A 19,365-nucleotide genomic window follows, 5' to 3' on the forward strand; every position below is an offset into this window, starting at 1 on the left:
TATAGTTAAAAATAGTATTTTTTATCTTTTATATATCAGTGGCATTGAAAAGTTTTGCACACACAATATATATATATACATATACATATATAAATAAATAATAATAAAAAAATAATAATAAAAATATATATATATATATTGGGATTTTTGCCTCAATTTCCTGTTTTTTGTAGAGAAGAAACATATGTGTGTGTGTGTATATATGTGTGTGTATATATATATATATATATATATATATATATTTTTCGTGTTTTTTTTCTTTGACTATAACAGAGAATGTTATGTATCGTTTAGTATAATAATAATATATCCGTCGGTAATCTGAGAACAATACTCTATCACTGATAATAAAAGAATCCAGAAATGTTTGCGAGTAGAATGTTATCATGTAACATTTTTAGCGCACGGAATCCTCGTATCTGGAAGGAAATGCCTTTATCTAGAAGGTCATTCTTTGTCGTTTCACTTCTCATCCTTTGGAAGAATTGTGTATCGCACATAAGAGCGTGGTGCGTATGCATAAAAGTCATCCGTTACTCAAAACATGCTTAGATGATCGGAACGATTTGCTGAGTTCTTGCCGAACTCTCTCTCTCGGTTTATACAGAAATTCAACAAAATTAAAATAGTTACTTTTTAGTGGCTTTTGGGAACTGCCAAGAAGTGTCAACGACACTTATGTCACATTCCTACTGACGAAAATAGAAAAAGATGAAATACCAAGCGTGACGGCCGGCAGCCACTCGAAGGCTTAAAGAGAAACGACCGCAAGACGATTGCTCTTTGTGTTTTGGGCGATAACATTATGTTCTTCTAGAATATTTAATTGGCAGGTGTATTTATTTTAAATATGTTACCATGTTATCTGGAAGGTTTTTTATGAACGCCTCCTTTTCTGGTTCTTTGTGGAGTGCCAAGTATACAACAGTTATAAATATAGTACTGCAAATTAGGACCAGGCACCGGGTTCTCTCCAAATATCCCTTGGGTGACTTTTAATCCAGACCACTGATGTTGCACAGGCCAGGTTATCGCGTTCTGCTATGGCGTGGACTCTTTTCTTTACTAACCGTGGTCCTTTCTTCCATCTCTGAAGGAAATCCGTCTAATCGAGCGACATATCCGGAAACTGGAGTTCCACATCAGCAAAGTAAGTAACGCGTTGACCGCTTTATTGTAGACTGTAGATGACCTGATATTTCAGGCGGACATGGCCATGCGCGCGAGCTTTAATCTAGATCAGGGGTGCTCAAACTGCGGCCCTCCAGCTGCTGCAGGACTACATCTCCCATAATGCTCCTTCAGCTAAGGGGCTGGCTGAGGAGTATGGGAGATGTAGTCCTGCAGCAGCTGGAGGGCCGCAGTTTGAGCACCCCTGATCTAGATGGACTGGCGGACAAATGAAACTGCGTGGAGGAGACAAATCTCTGGGACAATAGTATCTTCCTGGGATTATCATGGCGGTGTTCATGGAAGTTTGGGTTAGACGCTAGTTGAGTCAGGTTCTTGTTGATTCAATTAGAAGTCTTCCGAAAGACGTGAGTTTGGGGGAACTGTTTGAAAACGGAAATGGAGGAAGAATGCTGAAAGTGTGTTCCTGGAGATAAGGGCCGGCTTGGGATAAAGTCTCGTGAAACTCAAGAAGGAGGACATGATAAGAGAGCCAGTGGAGACCTTCTTAATTACAAAGATGAGTCTGGCCGAGTGGTTAGGACTCATTGTAGTTCGGGTGCCATATTCAGGATAGGATATAATCAAGGGGTGAAAAGTTTTTAGCGGCGTTTTGGGAAGAGCCTAGATCAGGGGTGTCCAACCTGCGGCCCTCGAGCTGCTGCAGGACTACATCTCCCATACTCCTCAGCCAGCCCCTTAGCTGAAAGAGCATTATGGGAGATGTAGTGCTGCAGCAGCTGGAGGGCCGCACGTTGGACACCCCTGGCCTAGATGTTGAAGTTCCGAGCCTGTGGCGTGTAACTCTTGGGGAAGCAAATGAATGTGTTTTTCTAACTACTTGACAATGAAATGGTTAAATAATCCAGTTATTGCTCTCCTGAAACGTATGCGTGTATATCCGTGCTCTGCGGGAGCTGGGGATACAGGTACAGCATGTGGCGAAAATATGTCCGCATTCAATACCTCACGCATTCTTTAAATACCGTTGCTTTTCCCATGACAAATGTAACCCGTTGGACGTTGTCCTTGGTTCTGTGCTGCGGCCGAGAGGTTTTCTCGACTTCATGACGTCCTCGACCAACGAATGACGAGTGTAATTATTCAGATCCTTAATTCTGAATATAACCAAATACTATGTGTCCTGACAGTATACAGCGCGTAGGACTATTTTAGGTTATTTCATGATTTATAGAGATTTTTTATGGGAACTGTCTTTTTCTTGTGTGTAGAAATTAAGCTAAATTATGACGGCGTGGAGACCTTATTGTTTGAAAGTGTTATTATTTCTGGATCTAGTGCTGTTATTTTAACCCCTGGAGAGACACAGGCTGGAGCTCTCCTCTCTGTAGGCTGGGCACTTGGCTTTATATTGGTGGAGAAGATCACGTTGTGTCCATTTAGGCAACAAGAATACCCAGCGGTTGAGTAGTAAGAGAAGTGAAAGGTGGGACCTTGGGTGAGGGTTGGGTGGAATGTATGGCGGGTTACCTTTTCAGGTATCCCTGTTTGCCTATCCATAAAAAGTTGAGCTCTAGGCAGAAGTCCATCTTGTCTTATGGAAGATCCAGCCCATAAACAGAGCAAAATCAGGCTCCACAAAATAAAATGGCCAATTTATGAATGCTTCACCCATGCCTTCTCCACACAGAGGGGGTATGTATGCCATTCAAGAGGGCTTCTAAGTCTTTTGTTACATAGTGGGCCCTGTTGAGTTGGCACTAATGATATCATCTGATGAAGACCTCTGATGGAGACCTTATCAGAAGCTTGTTTATCCAATACTGGCAGCTCTGCCATATAACCAAACATGATTTATTACCCAATTCACACATGCATAGCGCTCCGACTGGCACACAGGGCAAATACGGGTGAGGAACTGCCCCCCAGTGCCTTATGATGCCAGGGCCACCTTGTTGTCACCAGCCTGGCCCTGGTGACAAGTACCAATATACAACCATTTAGATCAGGGACAGGGAGACCCCACAACACAGCTTGCAGGAGACCCCAATAGTTAGTAGAGTGTGGAATGTCTGCATAGGAACCCAAGGAATTTCTATAGAAGCCGGTTTAGGAGCGAAGTCTGGTCTGGACCATAAATTAACCATTTTTTTGCTCGCTATTTGTGTGGAACCAGCAGATGTTATATGGAAGAAAGCGATTTAAATTCACAGTAGTAACAGCAATTTTCTGACCCATAATTCAGTGCCGTGACATTGATGCAGAGCAGTACTTTATCTCGGGGGTTACAAATGTATCTTCTGTTTTTCCTCTCCGATAGAGTAATCTATAATTTCTAAAAGCCCCCTGTCATCCTGCGCATGAATGGCATTTGTTACAAAAAAAACCCAGGAAATAACATTATTATACAGCGTGATTTAAAGCATACTTTTTATTCTGCAGATAATGCGTTTTCCCCACAAGACCAAAATGTCCATTTGGAGCTGAATGTTTAACGAATGTCAGCTTTGTAGATACTTTGCAGACCCCACTCTCCTTCAGAATACGAGCTCGTTTTAACACCATATCTGGAGAATTGAAACTTCATTTCGGACAGACCGGATTTTTGAAGTATTTTTACGTTACAGAGAGGGTGCTAGATAAACGGAGCAGCCTCTGAGCAGAGGTGGTAATGCAGCTGAGGGGGTTTAAACATGCATATTGCTCCCGACTCTAAACCCTATAACCTGCGGTGGGTTCCGACAAAGGTGACAATGATTTATTAAATGTCCTTGTAGAAGTGATGAAGATTGTCGCTGGATTTTGGGTGTAAATGTACAATAATATATTATTGCATTAAATACATTTTTACAAACCCAATAATCTACTTTCCAGATTGAGGAACTCTATGAAACCTATTGTATCCAATGGAGACTGCGTGTCGGGGCCTGTAATATGAAACAAGCCTTCTCTATGTCTCCTTCTACAAAAGCGTCCAGAGAGAGCCTCGTGGAGCTGCTCAGGAACTTCCAAGAATGCACAGAGGTCGGTAGAGCGGTTATTGACATGATGTATCCTTTCCTCTGACACTGAAACACAACATACTCGACTTTAACGGTCCTCGTAATCCTCACTTCCTGTTTCATAGAGTAGCTGCTTCCAACTAATAGCATAAACAGGAAGTGCTCGTATGAGCAAGCGCGAGTTAAAATTGCTTCCCCCAGTGACAGAGATGGCATTTTTAATATTTATGGATGGGGTTGGAAACTATTAAATGTCTGTAAAATTTACAACATACATGGAAGAGGTCGGCAGTGTGAGTAAGAGTGAGAGGGTGGATGTTTTTACTTTTTAAAGTGGGTCTGGGGGCCAAAATATAGGTCTTAAGGTACACCCCTACACGTTTAGGTTATAGGAGGCCTTGAAGGTGCTCCCATTAGAGCTTAATGATGGTAAATCAGAATGATAAGAGGGTTCATAAGAGCGACACAGTTCTGTGCTACGCTCCATACCCTTCTAACGTCGAGACCTCTTACTGAAAGGGGTATAAGATTCTACAGCTGACGACGGTGAGATTTTCCAATAAATCATGTCTTTTCGGAGAGAATGCCAGCCATCTGCTTTCCATTTGCAGAACAGCCTGAAATTGTCCATAAACAAGACAAGACATGCCAAAAACACGCGTGGAGAGTGAGGGAGCACGGGGGGGGGGGGCAACAGACAATGTTTTATTGATATAAATGTACGTTTGGGAACTCCAGCACCATTCCATTAATATGTGCTTACGACACTTACGTGATCAGCTATGTAATTCGTTAATCACGTAACGATTTAATATTCCGAGGCGTCGCCGTTCTTGTCGCCCGGTCCTTTTAACCAGGAGGATGGTTCTGACCTTTCAAACACTTTCAGTGCTCAAAAAAACCTAAAAATGTTTAATTGGTTTGGATTAATTCCGCGTTACACATAGAAATTGTGAAATACTTCTTGGAAAATATTTCACGTGATGACCTCTTAGGGAGCCAAGTTTCACAGAGCGCGACGATGGAGAAGACACCAAAATAGAGCGAAATTTTGGCATTGCCAAAACGGCAAAATTCAAACATTGTCTGAGCAACGGCCTCGGTTACCACATCACTTCGGTTCGTGTTTGAAGGTCCAACGCGGAACTGGCTGAGGATCCGATCCACGTTCCAACTCCTTGGACCCATTCCCGTTCCATGGTCCAAGATGGCGGCTCTCTGGAAACTTTTAAAATATGTCGTTCTTTTATTGCGTAATTAAATGGGTCACGGAATACCCCTGTCGATACCGAACCATATTTATTTACAAATGCCTGAGGATTTAGGTTTTTTTATGCAAATAGCTAATTTCAGAGTGATCATTCCGCTGGTTACACCTTGGGCCCTTCAATAAACCTTCAATAACAAAAATGGTGATTTTTTTTTTTTTATAAATTTTTATTTATTTTTGCTTACTTTATTTCTCTTACCCCTATACAGGACATGTGTGTGATCGAAGGGGCTTTAGAAGTCCACTTGGGAGAATTCCTTATTAAAATGAAAGGTAATTAACGGAACCTTTTTATATAAAATGATAAATACAGCAGTCAGTCGTAGATAAAGGTAAATACTTTGCTTTTGCAGATTTAGTTTGTGTCCGATATATAATCTCGGGTGTCAGTGATTTGGTCCATGCGCTGTCCCAGACAAGTTACTGGCCATCCACAAGTTACTGGCCATCCATCAACATATAGATTTTCTGTTCTTAGTTGTCATTAGTTAAAGATGCACTAAATTGGGTCACCTGCATTCAAGCAGGGATATCAACCATAACCCACTGGGGGCAAAAGCCCCAACTGGGAGTCTTATGTATGATCACAGCGGGGTAGAATAGGAAGGAGTCACCTCCAGACTGTGTGACTCTGAGAATCTGCCCCTTCGCCCGAACCCATTGATGGCTCGGAGTGTTAGGAGTTGTAGAACAGTTTAATTAATATGCCCTTTCTTTTTTTTCTTCTTCTCCGCAGGCTTAGTGGGCTACGCTCGGCTGTGTCCCGGAGACCATTACGAGGTACGGCAAACACCTGGCCTTTAAACAATTCCTCCATTTTTATTTTTTTTTACTTCGAGAGTCTCCGCGCCGGAGAACTTGGTCGCCGTCCATGAGACGGAAAAATATTGTTACGGCTCATAAACCGTAGAATTAAAACCTCCGCCGGAGACGTTAAAATGAATGTTTAAACTGACATCATTTTCTAGGGGAACCGCGCCACCCGCTCAGAAAGCCCAGAATAAATGTTATATGAAAATGTTATACGAACGCCTCGGCCGGCTGTGCCGGGATCGGGACTGGCTGATTAATGGCGGCAAAGCCCGACGGGGAGTCCGTGTTCCAGTTTGACTGATTATAGTAGGGAACAAATTTATGCAGTTGCAGGACTTTAAATCCCCTTTTGTTTTATTGACTTTTTTTGTGTTTTCTGGAGGTTTAAAAATTTTAGTGACGGTCCTTTCGGGAGAAGGACTTAAAATGTTGGCAGTGAGGGCTATAGGGAAAATAGATTTAAAAATAATCATACTAAAATATTATTATGATTATTAATATATATATTATATATATTTTTTATATATTTTCCCATCTTTTCTTGTCCTTCTCCCGAGGGCCGTCCACCCCATTTTATCACCAATGTTGTTAAACTCTTGTAGCTGTTAAGCGAATTAAGCTGTTTATTATTATTATTATTATTATTATTATTAATATTATCTGCCCATATCTTGTCTGAATTTGGCAGCTCTTTATTAAAATTCCCCACTCTATAACCCATACTTTTGAAAGTACAATGCGGGTATACGTGTGTGCGTGTGATGTCATGGATGATTCTGTGTGACTTCACGTCATGCTTTGCTCAGGTTATATAGGCGGCATCCCGGCATTAACCCCTTAAGGACAATGGGCGGTCCCTAAACCCATTGAAAACAATGAATTTTGAGCCCCTGTACATGTACGGGCTTTGTCACTAAGGGGTTAAGGAACATTCTGAGTTTGGCCGCCATATAATGTGCCCAGTTTGGGCAGAACGCAGGCGAAGTCCCCATAAATAGGACATATGCTAGGATGTACCCAGTTGCGAACCATTTAAGCCTTTTCCGTTTCTATGGTAACAACCTACCAGTGTCTGCTTTTGTGTCACATGGCAATTTAGTGTTCCCAGCTAAAATGATGAATGGATAAATATTACTCGATTTAGAGAATCCTTTCTGGGAAGGGTTGGGGGCGTCCGACAATACTAGGAATACTAGAATTGGCGTTTTGTTTTCCTCGCAGGTGTTAATAAGACTGGGACGCCAAAGATGGAGATTAAAGGGGAAGATTGAGTCGGATGATAGCCAAATGTGGGATGAAGAAGAGAGAATTTTTATACCCAACCTCTGTGAAAACTTTGAAATCAAGGTAACCTCTTATCTCCTCCTCACCTTCCACCGCTCTTTGCTGTCACTCTGAGGGCCCTGTTCAAAAAGAGCTTACAATCTAGAGATTTCTCGCTGTGGAATAGATATACTTAACTTTAATAAATTAAATTAATGAAACTCTAACTTACACCCAGATTTTATAACTCCTTATTAACTGATGGAAGATCCTGATCCAAAGAGCTTTCAATCTAGACATTACGGTCTATATTGTGTACTAAAGAGTCCTTTTGGCTCGTTCCTCATATCTACCAGCCTCCCGACCCATTCAAGCCCTGTACGCGCAGGCGTATTCTGAGCCTTCCCGCTCTGCTATCCTGACTTAATGTTCTTATGTTCAGGTGATTGAGCTGCGGGGCTTGACTACCATATTGGTTGGCGTCGTTACGTGTGACAGCGCTGATTTCTTCACCACGAGACCAAGAATCATTATTGTGGACATCACCGAACTTGGAACAATCAAACTGCAGCTTGAAGTCATCTGGAAGTAAGTCGTCTGGCGTTCACCTCTTAACGAGCCAATCAGCTTTCACCAAATGGGAGGAGTACTAGGGAGGGATAACATAATCACATGGCAAGCAAGATGGCGGCTCTCACCACATGCAGACAAAGGCCGATTCAAGGCCATTGTCAAAAAGCTTGTTCTTCTACCTACAGTAGATCTTCGATCCCAGTAGGGAGTTTTGTAACAGAACGTTTATTGGTTGTATGAAGTGTTTAGAACTTTTAACTTACAAAGGTTTTCACTAAAGAGTGAGTTGGCAGCAGAGCTTGCCATTCTATGCCATCAATGCCATTGACCCAGCGAGCATCTGCTGCAAGAATAGCTTTGATGACCCTGTATGAAACAGATAAGTTTCTTGAACGTCATCTTCCTGTTTGAATTATACATTATGCAGGACAACAGCATCTTAACCATTCTTCAGGGGGGTGACTCTTTATTATATATCATAAATTCCATACAAACCGTACCTGTCCTGCCAGCTCCTGCTTCGGAGAATGAACCCCTTTATTAATATTTTCATTGATCTAGGAGGGTGTTATTAAATGACTGCCCAAATTGCCTGTAGTAAACGACTCCATTGGCGTGAAAACCAATGACCCTTTAGATGCCATGTAGGCCGATCAACTCTTTTTTCCGACATGGACCCGAGACGTTATTGTTTTATAGTAGACAGAGAACCTGCGTCGGCCTCGTCGGGTGAATCTAGGTCACAGACGCTGTGTTCCATTATGGCTCGGATTCCCTGGCAGATGGTTGCCTTCAGGTAATCCGCCTTCAGGTTGTATACGTAATAAGAATTATCAGGATGCGACATTATGGCTGACTTGACTTGGAGCTGAAAGTTTAAATGATTTCAACGGATCTCTTTGGAAGAAGAGAGGAAGCATCTGCTCACTGAATTATAAACAATATAATAGGTTTGATAGAAGTAGAACTAGAATCCCAGATGTTTGGAAACTCTAGGAAATGAAATTGCCAGAGCGGAAAAGGCTATACAATCACTTTCACTTTTCCTACTATCAGTCTTAAAAAATGACGACTATAGTATTATAATATTATTTACTCTCTCGTTCTGGAAGCTGGAACACCGAAGGTGTGGACTTCTAACGTCATTCGCGTTTTCAATCCAACCTCTCCATATTTTTAGAGTGAAATGAAGGCGTTTGGGGACGTAAGCTCTTCTTCCAGGATACATGGACCAGGAGCAGCAGTTTAGATGGTTAATGTAGCGAGAAGAACCTTTCCACCTCACCTCAACCCTCTCTTTAGCCAACAAACCAGTGACTTCTATGTCCGTAGTGACCCAACCTTCCCAAACCCACAGAATGATGATACGTATGATCTGTTCTGCCCTTTCATGAGTTTGATTATTCTAGAATGTCTGGTTAACTATCCAAGATGGAATCTTGGCAGAACCTACGTACTTTCAGAAGCTAAAATGTATAATTAATCGTTTTTAATTAGATAATCCCCCCCCCCAGTACCATCCCTCTGTTGGGCACACACTCTTCTTGTAACCATGGGTTTAAAAGTCCAACAATTAGGACATCGGGTTGAGCGATGAGGAGTTCATTCTTGTTATTGTGAATATGTAAAATAATTTACTATTCTACGTCCCGTTGTACAGTGCCGCGGCATATGACGGTGCTGTATAAATCGATAAATAAGAATAATTCGGGGGTTCGTGTTACGGGAACCTCGGTTTATTTGTCGTACATCAGGGCTTCCAACGAATTTCCCGGCCGTAACGTTTTTGCACATTATCTCGAGTTTATTCCATTTAGAAAGTTACGCCCCGTCCTCGGCAGGAGGTGCGCTTGGAGAAATACTTTCTAGGTTCTCCCTGCGGTGAACGACCCGGAGAGGCTGATATATTATACATTCTGTTAAGCTCTCTGGATGGAGCTTCCAACCCAAACAGTTTAAAACTTCCCTCTGTTTGAGGAAACAACATTGGTGTTTCAACGCCGTTCACGCTGACTTAATTCTGCTCCGTTACCGGTCGTCGCTGGCTGCATGCGAGAAACGTCTAAGTAATTCTTCATAAATTGAGTTTCTGAAATTAAAGAAATCAAGATGTTTGGTGACTGCCTTCATGCCCCTGGTAGCAGAAATGGCATATACACCCTTTTTTAATGTGCACACCCACTATCTCTTTAATACTTTCCGATGGCCGCTGACCTCTAATGGAGAACAATGTTCTCTAGTTCCATCTACTGGTGAAATTGTGAAACTGTACTTAGCAGAGACAGCGTTTCAGACCTAATAATAGACATGAAAATGGCAACTTCCTAGAGGACTATAAAAAAAAAAAAAAAAAACCTTGCGCTTTAGTGGACCTTTTGGATTATTAATATATAGTTGGAGACCATACTCTAGGATATGTCCTTCACGTTAAGACCCTGTGCTTCCATTCATCATTGGAAGTTAGATGCCGGTGCTTCAAGGTGGCCATGGTGGTCACCAGGTAATCCATCTTCGTCTTCAACAACTGCACCCCAACCAGGGAGTGCCAGATCTTCTTGGTCCCCCTTGAAAGAAGGGAAACCACTAAAGCCTCCAAAGATAAGTGGTTGCCAAAAGGCCGACCCAAGAAAGAGTCTTCAAGAACCCGGCCTCATTGCAGCCCATCGCTTTAATAGCGGAATTTACTCTACGGACTTAATATAGCATTTGAGGCAATAAGAATCTTACTCTACGGAAAGGAAAAGTCCGTATTTATATTGAGAGCGTGGTAGTTGACGCAGGGGTCATCTTGGCTACTAGGTTGGTTGTTGGAAATATCTTCTCTCAATGTCAGTTAGATTTTGTTTCGTAAATACTGTCTGAATTAAGTGAAAGCATATTGGGAGTCGGACGTGGCATACGACACTGTTTTATCTCAAAGTAAACACGTGTTCCTTTCTCGGCACTACGGAAGGATTGGCAGGAGGGTGCAACCTTATCGGTTTGCCAGTTTCTCTGGGGGGAGAAGATGAGGAGATAAGTTGGGGGAAGTTTAACTCTTCCTGTAAATATCCGTGACATGTTTGCATTTCCAGAATATCTTATCTTTTTTTTTTTCGCATGCACGGCACACGCAGTCTATAAATGCAAAGTTGTCCGGGAATTTGGAACATAAGCTTGTTGTCGGGACTGTTGGCAGCTATGGAGATGTTCCATTTGCTCTCAAATTGAAAAACAAGCACTATTTTTTTTCCAGTTTATATATTTAATAAAAAAAGGCTGAGCTCTACTAAGCTTACTTAAAGATAAATAATGTTGTTTTCTTTTTGGGTTTTTATGTTCCTTTTAACTGCCATTTATCAAGGACGTGTTGATAGGCGAGAGAAGTACATGAAATCTTGCCTGTTCTAACGTTGTGTTCCGTAACCTAATCCAACATAAAAATCCTATCAATCAGATTAATGTATCACAGCCCCTCTGGAGCTGAACAGGTCAAAGCCAAATCTGGATATATTTTTTTTTTGTCCATTAGAATATTTGTTTAAATGCATCACTTGTTTGCTGAAAAGTATGGGAGCAGCACCACAAACCGTCCATCGGAGCAGCTGCGCTGGAACCTTCAGCTGGAGGGGTCTGCAGAACGTTGTGTCGTCCCATGATTGTAAATTAAAAGTATTCGGCTGCGAAGACAGAGATCGTCCTCTGACCAGAGTGAAAGATCTCATGCGCTCTGCTATTTTGGACATTAACTTCCCAATGATTTGGAACGAAGTACGAGAAGTTCCAAATACTATTGTTAGGTGCAACTTCTACTAAATTTAAACAGCCATTGGAGATGCAGACCAAAAAAAATAAAACATAGGGCATCCTAGTGCTCTCTCTCCTCACTGACAGCCGGGGAAGGTCTGCGCGATGGACGCAGAAACCCCCGCTGCTAACCGCACCTCCTTCCTGCTGCAGCGGAATTTGTCTACGTGACTACGCTGCCCGGACTACGCACCGGGGAATCAGAAGCACCGGTAAGTTGGGGGGAGGGGGAGTCAGGAGGATCCAGGTCCCCTGCAGCGCTGCGGGGGATCTGGATCTTAGTCTCATAGTCAGACCTATTTGGGGTCTGATTATAAGACGACACCGATTTGCTCTGAAAAAAACCTTGTCTTATAATCGAGCAAATACGGTAATATCTATGTATTTAGAATGTGGTGTCAAAGTCCCTGTTGGTGTAATGGTCAGGCGTCCCAATACTTTTGTCCATATAGTGTTTAGTGGAACTTCTCCTTAAAAAAAAGGCTGCAATGGAATGTCCTTTTATTTGTTGCCCTCTCTCCCTCTGAAGTTGCTTTTCCCAGTAGGTTTGTGGAAGGGCTCATAACTGGAAACACCTGGATGAGATTTTACGGGGGGTGAGAGGTTCAGACAGACGAATACCTGAAACATGAGTTTTATAGGGCCTGGGCCTTTTTCACAATGACCTGCATTCCATAGCCATAAAATAAAGCAGGTCTGTGCGTAGTAATTATTAATAGGGAAAAAAGGAGGTCTCGTGTAAACACATTAAACTGACACTTGTGAGCGGGGTCTTTTTTAACCTGTCTAGAGTAGACTCTATAAAGCATATTTGCAGTGAAATATTAACATTCCTGGGAAATTAATTGTTTTCTCCAATCTCAGGGTCCGGGGTGAACGGGCAGATCTTTAGGGTCTTGCAATCTGGATCCCGGCGCCTCTATTTCTTAATATCATCTGAGCATCCCAGACAGAATATCTTTACATCTTGTCACGTCGTGGTTTTCATAGAGACCGTTTGTCCCCATTAGTGGCAATATTCTGCAATAGAATCTTTTGCTGGGAGAACTTGACTGCTGCTTCTGTTGGGTTTCCTAATAAAATGCTGCTCAGATGACGGGGTGATAGGGGCACCAAAACAATTTGCTTCACTGATCCCCAAAAATACTGTCCATGTTGTTCCTGCTAACGTTTTGATGGGTCTCGGAGTCAGCTCATTTAGAAAGTTCCCAGGTACGATGCTTCGTTGACTCAACCAGAAGCTCCTTATTTCAACGAATCCCACGAAATGCCCCTTTGATCTGCTCGGATTTGCTGTTTCCAATTTAATGCCCTCGCACGCTCCCAACGAAGAGCCTGTGATCCAAAATGTACTTTCTTATAATTAATTATGACTTGGGTTTTGGCCTTTTGTGTTTCTTCGTTCCGAAAACAGGCTGATTAAATGAAATTGTTTGGATGGGAAAAGCGGCTGCATTAAAAAAAAAAAAAAAAAAAAAAAGCATAATAAAAAACATAAATTAGGTTTAGGCTCCTCTCCGCTCGTACTGTGTTATGAATTTATGCTGGGAAGATATTGGTTAAAGATGTTGACACAAAATTTGAAAACCCATAGTTTGACCTCTCTGGGACACCATCCAACTGATGGTATGTTCAGATACGCTAGATGTTCAGCTGTAACACACTGGGCACTGCGCTGCAAGAGATACCTTCGTGATTGGGTCCAGATCGAGTGTCCTCGTTGTATATTCATGGACCCTCATTCTGATTCTAACAAATGAAGAATATAAACAGAAGGGTTCGGGCTTTGCTTATCAGACCTTTGATGTTGGCTCCCGGTGGTACCCAGCATCGCAAGATAGACATTTTTTTTTTTTTTTTTTTATTTTTTTTTTTTTTTTGCCGCTTTGTCCTGCGGAGACCTCTGCCTTTTCAGGGTAACTAAATAAAAGTGGTCTCTGTATCCACTAAATAAATCTGTATCCGTAGGGACGGTGGAGGTTATGACTTGAGGAATTAATAAGGCAGCTCGGGAGGGATTTATCTAAACAAACTATTTGATACGGTGGATTCCAACATATCTTCTTTTATTATGGCGCTTTGGTCGGGACAATTATCACACGGGGCTTTGGCTAAGGATAACAGACAATATGCAGGCTATTTTAATGTTTGTGTGATTTTGGATTAGAAATTATAAATGCATCACCAGTTCACAGATAGAGTTCCTCCATATGGAAGACAAAAAAAAAATAAAAATATTTGGAATTTTTTGCACAAAATAACTATTCCTTAATTTTTTTTTATTTACCGAATGGTTACTGTTAAATGTATGGGTTGCAGAAGGTATCCATCACTTTGGGAACTAGATGAACAGATGGCTTTGTGTTTGCTGTAGACAGTCAGGCTCTTCTTTGATGTTTGAGTTCCCAAGTATGGCCCAAAGTTAAAGCCATCTTTAAAATTTAAGAAGGGAAGACCAACTACATTCCCAGACACCTGATAGAGTGCAGGTTGACCTGAACATATGGTTCTTCCACCAGCAGCTGAGTATGGTGATGCCACCAACCCAAGCCATTGTAAAAAAGGAAAATGGCCTGCGGAATGGTGATTAATGGTAGAAGTACCGGATTCTATATAGTATTCTAAAAAAATAATAGATGTTTACCAATCTCATAAAAGTACGAAACATTAATCTCTGAAGTAAAGAATGAAGAGAGAAAAGGACAACAAACTACAATTTAAGGAAGTCACTGAAGAGTCTGTTTCCCAGCTGGTCTTGGTTTTATTGGTTAGAGATCAGTAGAACATCAATTGTTGCTCAACATTGTTTGAAAACCCAAAAACTATTTCTCCTGTGGATTTTTTTCCACTCATTACTGGGGACTTTGTTCTTGGAGTCAACAGACACTCTTTGTGTCCCTGAATGACCTTCATCCAAGTATTAGAGATCTCCAAAAGTTCTCCATTCCCTCACAAGCTCTTGCTCTGAAGGTCACCAGAGATTGTTTACGTTCTAGGTGTTACAAATAGCCAGAGACACCTTGCTTCCATCACCGAGTCCCCAATTCTAGACATCAGAGTCCAGCAAAAATGTCTAAGCCTCTGTTGGTTGCTCTTATTCCGGGGATTAGAGACCCCATGAGACTCTTTGTTTCCCTCACCACGAACCTAGTTTCAGACGTGAATTGAAATAATGCGATCCTGAGTATCAAGAAGAGCGCATATTTCTATGGTGAGCTAATCCTAAGAGCAAAACTGATCTGCCACAAGCGTTTCTCACAGGTTTTTCTAATTTGTCATTTTATGTGCTAAGTTTGTTGTTCTTTCTTAAGAATGAAGGATCAGTAAATCGTTATTTTGATCTGGAAATAAAGGGAGAAGGAAAGTATGCATCTGCATTAACTGTACAGAACTATCTCTTTATACATATATATATATAATTATATATGGTACTGAGAGGGTGGTAGATAAATAGAAGAGCCTCCTATCAGAATTAGTAGGGGCTAACCCAGTGAGGAAATTTATGCATGCGATAGGTATATGGCTTCTGAATGTATGATGTGACCAACGACTGATTAAGGCAGGAGTATAATTAGAAACCACATACATAGACATTCATGCTCACACACACTTATACATAGACATTCATGCTCACACACACTTATACATAGACATCCATGCTCACAGACAATTATATGTAGACATTCATGCTCACACACACTTATACATAGACATCCATGCTCACAGACACTTATATGTAGACATTCATGCTCACATACAAATTCATGCTCATATACATACAAACATACCCTCTGCTGGAGGTGAAGGGATCTTTAAAATGGACATCAGCAATCTAATTGTCAAAGGCTACCATTTACATTGGCCTTTAGGCAACAATTTATACCGATTTTGTGCTACTGATTTGCCAACAAATTCTTAACATTCACAAAATTAAGACCTGAAGGGTTCCATCTATCAGGGTAAAACCAGCTAAGGTAATTACTATATATTATGGTTTTTAAGGAGAAGTGGTGATATTTGTTGTAGGGGTTAAAATCCAGCCCAGCGATGTCTGATTTAAATTATATTTACTGGTATTTGTATCCAACACGAGGGCCTCATTGGTACTCCTTTCCCCACCATTCTGTTTTATAACGAGCATTCCTTTAATGTTTGTTTTGGAACAGAATGAGACGTCGGGGCACTATACATATTCAGTGCCGTATGATGTGGACCAGGGATCTATAGGGGATTTATGTATGTGCCCAATCTGCCGCGTGCGGGAGGCGACATGTCAGGAGCATTAAAGATCCTGCAGATCCATGGCAATTCACATTGTGTATGTATTGTTTAACTGTTTAAGTACAATGACGGATGGCATCTGACACTCCAGGGGTTAATTGTATTCAGTAAGATAGAAATATACGAGAATCTATACGCTGTAATGCAGGATGAATTATTGGATCGGTCCCTTTAACTGTTAGTGAGTTTTCCATTTACATCTTTAAATGTGGCTGCAGTCGGAGATTCCTCGCGGATGATATGTGATCTGTTCCGGGACGATTTTCGGGCTGTTATGGCCATGTTTGATAGTAAATAAAAATAAGTCATATATACAGAAAACAATTATGGCGACCTACAACCAATGGAGCTTTTACGGCGACGCTTGGGTTAAGTAGACCACGGGGTGTACTTTTGGTCGAGTAATTAGCAGCTACATTGGCCGGGCTCGTTCTGAACGTCTTACATAATATTTATTACCTGCCTAAAGTGAGTTTGGCAACGTAGTGGAGACCCATCCGGTTCCAGAATCCACATCGTTATTACTTTATATACATCCATAAATTTCTATTTTCCTTGAGTTTCAGAGTCGAACTTGTTTGGGGAAAGTCACGTCTATTCTAGACTAAAAGATCTATAACCGGATCTATAATGGACTATGAGACACTATAGATCTGTAGATCCTTTATTCTGCCTATGGATTATTCTTCATAGATTTTTTTCCAAGTGTATCTCGTTTGTTCTTCACCGCAGTCCATTCGACAACAACAAACTTCTGTCGACACCTGGAACAACCACAAAGTTTTCCACAAACACCAGGAAAGCATCGTTGGGTCAATGGACACCACCCAACACTCCCAGCTTCAAAGAGAAGTTTTACCTTGTAAGTAGCTAATAAAAAACGTACAATTCAGACATTCAACTGTAATTCGTATAAATATATGCCAATTACGCCTTGTTTACCTCTGCCTTCTACTGTTTTGCAGCAAAACGATGCAGACAACCCATATCCTTCCCTTGAAAAGGATATCAAGACACCGTGCATACTAAGCTATTTGGCCAACAGCGCGTTGGTTATGGACAATAGGAGCCTGGAGCCGAGTCTGAAAATGACCAACATAGACAATCAGAGGAACGCAGACAGCCATGACGATGGAGACTTAAGCCTAGTCACATCATCCTCTGTTGGTGAGATTTTCCTTTGTAAGGAAAATAAACCAGAAGGTTTATCGCATCCATCAAGCCACGAAACCTTAGATATACTCCGGGAAACTCCGAGCCGTTATGGCGCTCTCCAAACCATGAAACACACAAAGCTGGATTTCGACCAGGATACCAGCATCGGCTCCGTCGGAGACAGTTTGATGAATGTATCGCTTCTGGAGGAGGGAATGGAAGCCAAGAAAGAACTAGCGCTTTCTAATGGAAATAGCATAAGACGCTCACTCGCGCATTTATTGGAGGAGGTTTTGGAACTGCTGAAGTCTGACACTGCAAGGAGGTCAAAGCTCCAGGAAATGGAGAAGACCGTCTCGAGCTATAAAGAGAGACTAAAGGTATGGTTCTCCCTCCGGAAATTGTTTGACTTTAGTGTAATAATACGTTTATGGCACACAGAAGGCCCCGCCATCTCCATTTCTGACTGCAGCTTAAAAAATAACTTATAAAAGAAGTTATAGCGACCAGCTTTGAAAGACATGTTGCTGCTAAAACACGCGGCCCCTTTAATCGGGTCACGTGTCTTGGGGGCATTAGGGTCACGTGGAGACGAGTTCCGAAAAAGTTGACACAGCTGAGTTTATGCGCAGGCCGAGCCCTCTTAACCTGGACAGCTGGGCTTCACGATCTATGTTTTGTGTTCCCGTAGAGCTTCCACTTATATTTTCTACCGGGAGCCTATATATCCGCTCGAAGCCGGGTTCCCTAAAGATTATCACAGGAGTTTTAACCCGGTGTGACGTCTCTGGGAGACGTTAAGTTGATTTTGAGTTGTAACTATCTCGGAGATCAAGAAATCGGTCTGTTAGCAAGCGAGTTTAATTGGACAACCGCCCAGCCGTGGGGTATGTGCAGAATTTGCGATAACTCCATGGATCCAAGTTGCTGGTGAAGCTAATCCTAAAACCAAGGCTAAGCTCTACTTTAGTTGAGCTTTCGACCGCTAAATTGAGTAGAAACCATGGCTAAAATCCAATGTGAGACAATAACCCAACATGGAGGATGTTCTTTGGACAGAAGGCCAGACCTGGCCTGGTGGAGCCCTTTATTAGGACTAAATACATATGTAGGAAGGAGCAGATAAGCCAACAGCGTCTTATCTCCCTACTAAATCTGCTTTAAGTTTGTCTTTTAATATTTAATGAAATTATTCTTCATCCCCAGCCTTCTTATCTAAAAGAAAGATAACGTTTATTATTATTATTATTGTACTTTATTTATAAATCCAAATTAATGAATGTTATCTGTCCCCAAGCAGGCTAAGAACACCGGCCACCAGCATTCCTCCATGGACAGCTTGATGGTCGAGACGGCTCTGGAAAGCTTCGACTTTCTCAACACAGACTTTCACGCTGATGAGATATCTATGTTTGGCAGCGTTAGGACTCACAGCAAGAGGTAAAATACACATTATTTATACGACGTGTATCCAAAAATCCCCACTATTTCCTGTGTGATGTTTTGGGAACTGCATGAAAAAAAAACATTGCATTTTTTTAGGTTCGTTGCAACGTGATCCTTCACATTTAAAGGGACGCGCGCACGCTTCTGCGGTGGGTTCCGTATAGAAAGGTTTTGTTAACGGCGGTTTTTTTATTTTATTTTTTGGTCCAAGTACCGGCACAGCCCGTGACAGCAGAATACAGTCATTTGTGTCTAATATAAAGTCTGCGCTGAGTGAACTCACCACTGGAAACGAGCGATTGGACTGTCTGCTGTCCGTACATCTGCGGGTCTGTAAAGCACTTCTAAAGGTAAGAGGGAATACACTAATCACTGGCTAATAACGAGGAGTGAGAGGGGTTAAAGGGATCAGACCTGGCTTTAATCATGGATTTTATCAGAGGCCTTGTATGGGTGTATTTAGAAGTATTTCTCATTGTGTTATTTGGTTTGGGGGGTGAGAAATGCACAGAGGAGATGCATGGTTTAGTTATACAGCAAAACATTGAATGTAAGTGGAACAGCCTCCCAGCAGAAGTGGTAGAGGCTTATATCTCTCTCTATTTCTTTTCTTCTCTCTCTTTTTTTCTCTCCTCTCTTTTTCTT

General features: G+C 41.7%; 1 protein-coding gene across 2 annotated transcripts in view; it reads left to right on the plus strand.

Moving 5' to 3' along the window:
- Positions 1-19,365, plus strand: part of RIPOR3 (RIPOR family member 3) — a 73,251-nt gene that overhangs the window by 28,951 nt on the left and 24,935 nt on the right. Inside the window, exons 7-16 of one of the 2 annotated variants that reach the window (XM_053453488.1) lie at positions 1,097-1,150; positions 4,006-4,155; positions 5,613-5,676; positions 6,140-6,183; positions 7,438-7,563; positions 7,922-8,067; positions 16,852-16,981; positions 17,085-17,654; positions 18,572-18,714; positions 18,932-19,070. In XM_053453488.1, coding sequence (XP_053309463.1) covers positions 1,097-1,150; positions 4,006-4,155; positions 5,613-5,676; positions 6,140-6,183; positions 7,438-7,563; positions 7,922-8,067; positions 16,852-16,981; positions 17,085-17,654; positions 18,572-18,714; positions 18,932-19,070 — 1,566 coding nt within the window. The remainder of the gene's footprint in view (positions 1-1,096; positions 1,151-4,005; positions 4,156-5,612; positions 5,677-6,139; positions 6,184-7,437; positions 7,564-7,921; positions 8,068-16,851; positions 16,982-17,084; positions 17,655-18,571; positions 18,715-18,931; positions 19,071-19,365) is intronic. The other variant, XM_053453489.1, reaches the window with a different exon arrangement.

This window comes from Spea bombifrons, chromosome 13 (genome assembly GCF_027358695.1).
Source record: "Spea bombifrons isolate aSpeBom1 chromosome 13, aSpeBom1.2.pri, whole genome shotgun sequence".
NCBI lineage: Eukaryota > Metazoa > Chordata > Amphibia > Anura > Pelobatidae > Spea > Spea bombifrons.